The following is an 8,650-nucleotide window of genomic DNA, read 5'->3' on the forward strand; positions in this document are numbered from 1 at the left end:
GACTCACCTCTGTTTTCTGAACTGGGCTAAAGAGTCAGGAAAAAAAAAAAAAATCAAAGAAGAAAAACAGTCTTTTTATGAAGGTACCAATAAGTTAGGCCCACTCCTGGTTAAATTGGAAAATGCATAGAGAAAATGGCCTGGTATAAATAAATCAACCCAGAAGTGCTCACAAGTAACCCATTCTTCATCTACTCCTGGAGTTTTAGAAACTAACATTTGTAGTGTCCCCTTGCAAATGAGAGTGCATGCCAGAGAATTCTGGAACTGCGACATCACTATTTAAAGGCACAGTGGCTGCAAGAATTCAGCTCAGTTCGACAAATGTTTTCTGAGCTCCTACTATGTGCCCCCCACTATACCAAGAGTAAACAAACAAAAGACAGCAAAAACCCAGGCCCTGTCATTGAAGAGCTCATGTCTACTCAAGGGATGGCCAAGAGGTTTCCTCTCGCCTGCCAGCTCAGTCTCCTGGGGTCAGCTAACAGGGTCCAGCACTGAGTGGGATTCGGAGGCCCAGACTGGGTTTGCTGAGCCGTCCATCCTCGATATCTGCCTCAGGTGTAGAATAGCAGCATGAGTTTCATGTGTTTTGACATACCTGGCCTCATTGGAAACATTTCAATTTTATCTTAAAGGGCACGCCACGTAGTTTGCTCGACTTCCTGATGCTCCTTTCCTCCAATCCCCCAACTGCATCTTAGTGGAGGATACCTGTGTCAAGAGGGTTCTTAGTGAATTGAAACCCTTTGGACTTGGTGAGAACAAGGCACCATTAGAAAGTGAGAGCAGAATTTCAGCACCATCCCCACTCCTTGCAATTAAAAGAGGTTTTAACCGAGTAAAACTTCCAGAGGGCCAAGAGGGGCAGGGAAAGGCAACCAGGTTAGGAAAAATGTGCACATTTCTGTGCGCACTCCAGTTAAATGGACAATTAAATGATAAGCATCGTCTGGCTTGTAGTGGCCACATCTTTTAACCCTGTGTACTGAACTACCGACACGATTTTACTGTTAAAATCGAAAGTGATCTGCAGCCCTGGCTGCCTCATTCCCAGGCATGACCAGAGTTTATGTGCCACCGTGACCACAGCTGTGGTCCGCCTAGCTGCCACGGCAGCAACGCGTGTGTCTGGCGAGGACTAGGGTTTAATCCTTGGATTCTGCTTCTCACTCCATGAGCAGGGGCTAGGAGCGATCCCGAACTGCAGCCTCAACCCTGGGAGGGATGGAGACCTGTGTCATTCAACAGCAGTGACCCCTTCTGGCCAATTTAAGGAGAAGCATTGAGGGGCCCTGAAAGGAGTCACTTCCAGTCCTCCTCAGAGGTTGGTGGTCCTTGCACGGGGGATTAGTGAGAAGATGTGACATGGGCAAGAGCTGGTGGCACCTCCAGGCCTCCAGCAAGGAGCAGAGAGGTCTGCCTCATGGGGAGCCGAGGGCATCTGGGCTACTCTCAGACACACCAGCCCTGCCTCCTGTGGGATACACGAGAAAGCAGACATGGGAAGGAAATGCACTTCTCACGACCGATGTTGAATGTTGGGGGGATTTTTAAAGATGTGGGGGTGGGGAAAATGGAGCCAGCTTCCACTAGTGAGAGGCAGCCCCAAATGTGCACTATGTCTCCATTCATTTTGTGTGAGGCTAACAAATCGAGACCGCCTGAGCAGAGAACCACTCGTCTCGTCTGCAGGTTCTGTAGACGTAGGTTCCAGGTAGAGCCCTGTGCATACTTGTGTAAGTGTGTGTAAGTGGCCTCAAGTATGTACGCGCCTAAGAAGCCCTTAGCACACATCTCTTTCATAGCTTGCCATCTATCGATCACTCCCACGCGTACACACAGGATTATGTATCTGGTTAAGGCTTTTCTTTTATAATCAGGAAGGCAAATGTGGCATCTCTCTGAAATTTAGGATGCTGACAAGGATCTATGCCTGGGCATCTTTACAGCTGTTCCAAACACTATGAGCCGATACCGGCCCCATTTGGAGTGATTCAAATCACGATTTTCATAGTACTTTTTGTGAATGACCATTATTTTTCTGATGCCATGAAGGCATCTGGAGTTTTGAGGACCTTTTCCTAATGTCACGCTTAAGCTGCCTTCTGATTTTTCTCCTCTGTTTCCAAATTATGCTTACCTCCCCACACTGTCCCAGCCTCTCTCGATGATCTTGGACTCATGATACTAATGCGGACCCACGTGGCCGGTCCCCATGCCCTTCTCCTGTCCTGTGACACCTCACGCATGTGTTTTCCAACCCTTCCAAAATGTGCTGCACCTAAGTCATGAAATGAGATTAACCCACGTCATCCTCTCCCCAATCTTGCCCTATTCTTTCCCCTTACCTTTGTTCCTGGTCATAAGCACTGTCTCCCGATTGCCTGTAACCAAGTGGCTTTCTTTTTTGTCCAGAACACTCTCAGCGGGCCGTGTGGCTAACCCGATAACGTCCCCTCCTCTCTGGAGAGCCCATTCCATCTCCAGTCCTGTCCGTATTCTTGCCAGAGTCTCTGTCTATGTTGTTCCTCACCTTGAGTCCATGTCAGTGTCACGTCTGGCTCTTCGCCGCATAATCAATACGTTCTTCGAAGCACACTGCTGATTTCCCCGCCAGCACCTGTATCGCTGAGTTTACCCAATTTGTATTTGAGGCATTTACTTAACCTGGGACATAGCTCTTTAAAATCATGTTTGTCAAATCACAAGAGTGATTAGTCAGAAAACACAGTTTGGAAATCCATTGATGACCTTCCCCATAATTCTCGGGGAATCAATCAATCAATCAATCAAACCAAATTTTCCATTCCAAAATCGACCAGGTGGACATCAAGGGTTCTCTTCAATTGGCACCTTCAGAATTCTAGAAGGAAACTGGAGGGTCCACTGGACCTTCTCCTGACCAAAGGCGGTAGTCTACCATACTGTCCCAGGAAAGCCTCTCTTGCCCCCAGTAAGGGCAATTTTTTGCCCAGTTACCAAGGCATTTCGTCCAAGGCATAGCCTCCCTGTCAGGAAACGCACCCTTACATGCCCAAAAGCATCTGGCTCAGCCCTGCTTTTTCTGGCAGAGGCAGACGCTGACAGCATTGGGCACTCTTCTGGAGTCACTGCACTTTTGAGTAGACCATTGCTCACAGCCTGCCCAGCAGTATCACCTGACAGGTGTCCTGTCCCATGCCCAGGTCACCCATCAACCCCATACGGCCCCCTTTGAACAAAGAGGCTGGAGCTGTGCCCTGTGTATGCGTGCTTCTCCCCCGTCCCTCCCCAGGCGTGGCCTCCACGAAGCTCCCAGCTACAGTAGGTGGCTTCCTTGTTTGCATGGAAGGACAATTTATACTTAAAGGAGTGATTAGATGGATTCTTCTTGCACGCTTCCATTTCTGATGACTACCAGCTTCATCAATGTAATTATAATTAGTGCTCTTCATCTTCCTTTTATGGCACCAGCTGGACAGACTGGTTCTCTTTACTGCCCAGATTGGTGGCAGGGTTGCCTGTGTGGGGATAGGTGACAGGCACCATGAAATAACAGATGGTAAATTCAGGGCTTGTTGGCAATCAGCAGGTTTTTGCTAATGACTTAATTAGCTATGCAAATTGTCAAATCAGTGTGAACATTGTTTTTATCGAAAACTTTACCTAAATTAATTACCATAATTAAGTAGCAGAATGTCAAGGATATTGGCTGCATAAAAGGGCCTGGCTGAGTAGAAAAAGGAGAGATTCTGTCTTCAATTAAAATGTATACCGTCCTTGGGACAGAGAGAATGCCATTTGGAATGAGTTGCGTGAATATCGTAGAACTGCATCCTCCCCAGTTGGCTGCTGGTTTCCAAAGCCATTCAGAGGCCCTAAATAAAAAGTGGCGGAGTTTTGGAGGTATTGGAAAGCACCCAGCAGAAGGTTGCACAGCCCTCTCTGAAGTCCCTAATGTCGGCAAGTTAAAAGCGTGGATTTTTTTAATTTTGAAAAATCGATTTTTTTATTTCTGCAGATTGCTAGCATTGCTCGTTCTCCGGTGTCAGGCTGCGCACTAAGGACATAAACTCGCGTGGTTGTTCCCCGTCAGGAGGCAATGTTTATTTCCTGTAGAAATCAAATATGCGTCTCGCCCCCCCCCCCAACTTTGAGACTTGACCCCCGGGACACAGTACACGAGTGTGTCTGTCCTAGATCGCCCAGCCCCTCCCGCTAGTGTTTTAAGCTGAGCTTCTCTGTCCCAAGGTTTCCCTGTAATAATGTCAGCTGCTGTTCACAGGATGTGATGGTGGTAGGAGAGCCAACTCTGATGGGAGGTGAGTTTGGGGACGAGGACGAAAGGCTAATCACTAGATTAGAAAACACGCAATATGACGCGGCCAACGGCGTGGACGACGAGGAAGACTTCAACAGCCCCCCCACCCTGGGGAACAGCAGCCCGTGGAGCAGTAAACCCCCCGCCGCTCAAGAGACCAAATCAGAAAACGCCCCGCCCCAGGCTCCCCAGTGAGACTGACCCGCACCTGCACCCACTGTCAGTAGGCCGTGGGGTACACACACCCACGCTTGCAGATCCTTGCCTACAGGAGAGGAAGGAGGAGAAATAAAAACTTTTCCACGCGAATACCTATTTCTAAATCACAATGATCTGAGTTTGAGTTTCTTTCTTTTTTCCTTTTTGAATTGAGAGGATTATTCCAATAAACTTCCATGACCCTTCCCTGGAGGCCTTCGCAGGTAACACAGCTACTGGCACTGAGCGTAATTAAAACCAGAGCGAACGCTCGCGCTTCTCCTGGCTGGGTGTTAACCACATGTTTGTTAATTACACGCCCCGCCCTGCCCCGCCCCGCCCAACCCAACCCAACCCAACCCAACCCAACGAAGGCCATATTGTCAATACGCCCTCAGTGCTCAGGGTCTCATTATATGCCGACCCTAACTACAGATGACTTTTTAATATTGTAAAATATTTTCTGCTTTTTGACTTGCATCTGAGAGTTTCTTGTTTCAGTAAAAAAAGAAAAGAAAAAAAATCAGCTTTTGGACAGTAATTTAAGTGTATCCTTATTAATTTTTATTATTTTCTTCACCTTTTCCTTCATTGGGTAACAGCTAAGAGGGCCTAGCAGGGTAATTTATGGGTGAGCTAATGTCGATCGGTTCTCCAACCCAAGCTGGTTCAATCGAGCCCAAGTGCTGAAACAAGAAATGTCTTTTTGTCATCGAAGACACTGAGGTGGATTTTTTATGTAAAGAAAGACACCTACCTGGCCCTTTGAGAACTGATGCATTTGTAAAATTGCTGTTGATCCAAATCTTTTCAAGCCATGTAATCCATTAATTTTGTGGGCAGTTTAATAAATCTGAAACTTTTTTGTGTTTTTTATTGTATCTGAGTTGACTTGTTTCTTTTCATAGTATATTTCTTGTATAATATTTTGTAAAGCCCTCCCTTGGTTCTTTTATGGGGATTTTTCTTTTGGGGCAATTCCAGTGTATTTATGTGAAACTTTATAAGAGAACTAATTTTTCCATTTGCATATTAATATGTTCTTCCACACATGTAAAGACACAGTGGCTCCGTGTGTTATAAAACAGCTGTATTTTATGTATGCTTTACTGATAAGTGTGCCAATAATAAACTGTGTTAACGACCAATGCAAGTGGATCTGGCTGTTTGTGAGCACAGGCAGAGAAATCTGCCCACAATTATGAGAAGTCTGGAGCTTGGAGTTAGCGCCCAGCCTACTCGTGGAGTGGACTTGTGAAAGCTGCGCTGTTCTTTGTCAAGTCTGATTCCTTTCCCTACTCACTGCAGTTCACTTGGGCAGATGTGGGAGTGTCTGCTCTGAGCAAGGAAGATCTGGCTTGTGCTTCTGGAGCTTGGCAAGTGGAAGAGTGGTAGCTTCCACTCGCTGAGAGTATATTTTGCACCAACCAAACCAACTTCAGATCCACGGACATTATTTCAGCTCATCCTCAGAGCTTCACAAAGTTGGCATTAATATCTTCGTTTTTAAAAATCAGTGTTGCTTGCCTATTTTTCTCAAAAGCTGCTATACGAGACTCTGGAAAATTCACTTGAGGACTTTTTTGTTTAAAAAAATTCCCTTGTGTTTCTCCACTTTGTTTTCCACCAGTGAGGAAGATGAGAGACGAAATTTGTTAGCATGCGTTGGATGTGTCTTAAGTGCCAGGCGATTTTAATTTATCATCTTGGCGAATTCTGGAAAGGGGAATTTGAAAAAGAAAAGCTAAGGGAGGCCACGTGTCTTAGGTTGGGATTCTCAGAAGCAGAGCCTGAGGTCAGGATTTTGGGGCACAAGATGACTGAGGGAGTGTTCTTCAGGTGAAAGAAAGGGAATCTTTAAGAAAGTCAGGGGGAACAGGGTAGGGAAGGGGAAAAAGTCTAGAAAAGCTGTGGACTCATGTAGTCTGTGTTCTGGACCTGGTCCATGAAGGGAGAGCTCAGAACACAGACCTCACTGTAGAAATGCCCCCTCCTGAGCTGAGCCACCCGACTTTTGTGCACCTATACCACTCAGTCATTGGCTGGAGCCATCCCCAGGGTATAGGAGACTGTAACCTTTAAAAGAAGATGGCCTCCATCAGCTCAGGGCAGTTCTGCAGAGAATAAGATGGCCAAATAGAAGGCAACAGTTATAGTGTGCTGGTGTGGGTGTGCCAGTCTCAGAAAGGGCATCTAGGCAGGGCACAGTCTACTCCATTAAGTGACTTGTCTCATCTCATAACTCATGGGTGACATAGTTGGGATTTGAATCTGGATCTCTCTTGACTACAAAGCCTACATCCTTTCTAGAACATCACATTGCTTCTCTAGAATATTAGCATTTTGAGAAAAAATGTGCAGTAGAATAGCAAAAGAGCCAAAGGACATATAGGGAACTGCTACTTTATTGCTTACCCACCAGAGTACTGCTAAGAGAACTTCCAGTTTATCCCCCACCGACCTCACCATTTTGTCAAGTCTTTTAAGCCACCAATATGTATTACAGTTGATGCCTAGGACAAAGTATTTGACACCTGTTCCAGTTATCTATTGCTGCATGGCAAATCAACCCAAAACTCAAGAGGACAATTTATTATCAGTTACCCTTCTGAGAGCTCACTGGTCTCTGTCAGGTGGACTGCACTTAGGGGCTCACACACTGACTGGGGCTGGAGTCATCAGAGGCTTGACCAGGCTGGACATCCAAAATGGTGTATTCATACTGCTAGCTATGAGGTAGGCGCTTAGCCAGGTCTCTTAAATGGAGTGCCTTCGTGTAACCTCTCCACAAAGTTCTCACAGAATGATGGTTGGGTTCTGAGAGGGAGTATTCCAAGAGCTGGCATCCCGAGAGAGGAGAAACATAAACTGCCAAGGGTAGAACTGACCCAAGGTCACTTCTTCCTTGTGCTATACTTCAAAGCAGCCCCGATTCAAGGCCTGGAGCCATAGCCTCTACTCTTTGATGGGTAAGTGGTGTGTGCATACAGAAAGGGGAGGAACTGACGGCAGCCATTTTTGGAAACAAACATCTACACCATCCAATGCAGTTCACATCCTGGTCCTTGCTTACCTTGCTGTTGTGCTTTTAGCCCCTCCCCACTTGCACCTGATTTGCCATCTACCTAGGCTCCTCCCAATTTTCTGAATACACCAATTGCTCATGTCACACATGACTTTGCATATGTTTTTCCTTCTTAGAATCATCACCCACCTTCTTACATAACCAAAGTTCTTCATCTTTAAAAGCCCAGCTTGATTCTCCTGTCTGCAGAGCTGCTTCCCCAGCTATGGTCAGGATCTACTGATCCCTCTGAGATCCAAGAGACGCTTGGTTCTTGCTTCTACCTTAGGGCTTTCCTTATAAGGTTTTGTTGATGCTGCTGAATACACCTCACTGTCCCCCTAGACTTTCCCAGATCTGAGCTGTTTTAATCATTTCCTTCTGAATTCTTAATATCTAGTTCTGTCATACATGTTGATGGAACATATATGGTTAAAAATTCCCAAGCAAGAAATCATGAAAACACTGTTTACCATGTATTATCCTGTTTAGTTTTACAGTCTGTAATTCTAAGGCACAATGTAGGGTGACAGTTATCCCTGCAGATATATAAGAAGGTAATAGATAGAGATGGATGGGTTCGAGTTTCTTAGGGGTCAAATCAGCACAAAACAAACATTGCATTTCATTGGCCTAAGCCTAACTTCTCTTATAGGAACCCCAAGAGATTTGTCATGCCCTGAATAATCCGAAGGGCAACGATTATTAAGTACACACTACATATCAGTCATTTGCAAGGTGCTTTACCTGGGTGGTCTCAAACTGGGTATCCAAGGGTGGTGCATGAGTTAGGTTTTGCTTTGTAAAAATATCCAAAACTCAGCAGCTTACTGACAACAAAGGTCTTATTTTTCTCACTCATGGGGCTATGGGTCACCTGGGGCAACTCTGCATCAGGTCAGCCCCTCAGATCTCATTCTGGGACAGTGAGTTCCAGGAGCATACTCCTCTCTTGGCAGATTCTGGAAAAAGTGAAAATAGGATAAGCCAAATCAGCCATACACATCTGTTCACCCTGCATCCACTGGCCAAAGCAAGTCATAAGGACAAGCCCAACATCAGTGGGGTGGGGAGATCTACTCTGC

General features: G+C 46.0%; 1 protein-coding gene across 4 annotated transcripts in view; it reads left to right on the forward strand.

The window, feature by feature from the left end:
- Positions 1–4,498, forward strand: part of LDB2 (LIM domain binding 2) — a 367,396-nt gene extending 362,898 nt beyond the window's left edge. For 2 of the 4 annotated variants that reach the window (XM_028088801.2, XM_028088810.2), the window contains exon 8: positions 4,268–4,498. In XM_028088801.2, coding sequence (XP_027944602.1) covers positions 4,268–4,498 — 231 coding nt within the window. Of the gene's footprint in view, positions 1–1,184; positions 1,290–4,003; positions 4,055–4,267 lie in introns of those variants that run through there. The other 2 variants (XM_028088818.2, XM_088020877.1) reach the window with 2 other exon arrangements.
- Positions 4,499–8,650: the final 4,152 nt, after the last annotated feature.

This window comes from Eumetopias jubatus, unplaced genomic scaffold (assembly GCF_037043125.1).
Source record: "Eumetopias jubatus isolate StellerSeaLion01/CBP00866 unplaced genomic scaffold, mEumJub1_p1.0 scaffold_2, whole genome shotgun sequence".
Taxonomy (NCBI): Eukaryota; Metazoa; Chordata; class Mammalia; order Carnivora; family Otariidae; genus Eumetopias; species Eumetopias jubatus.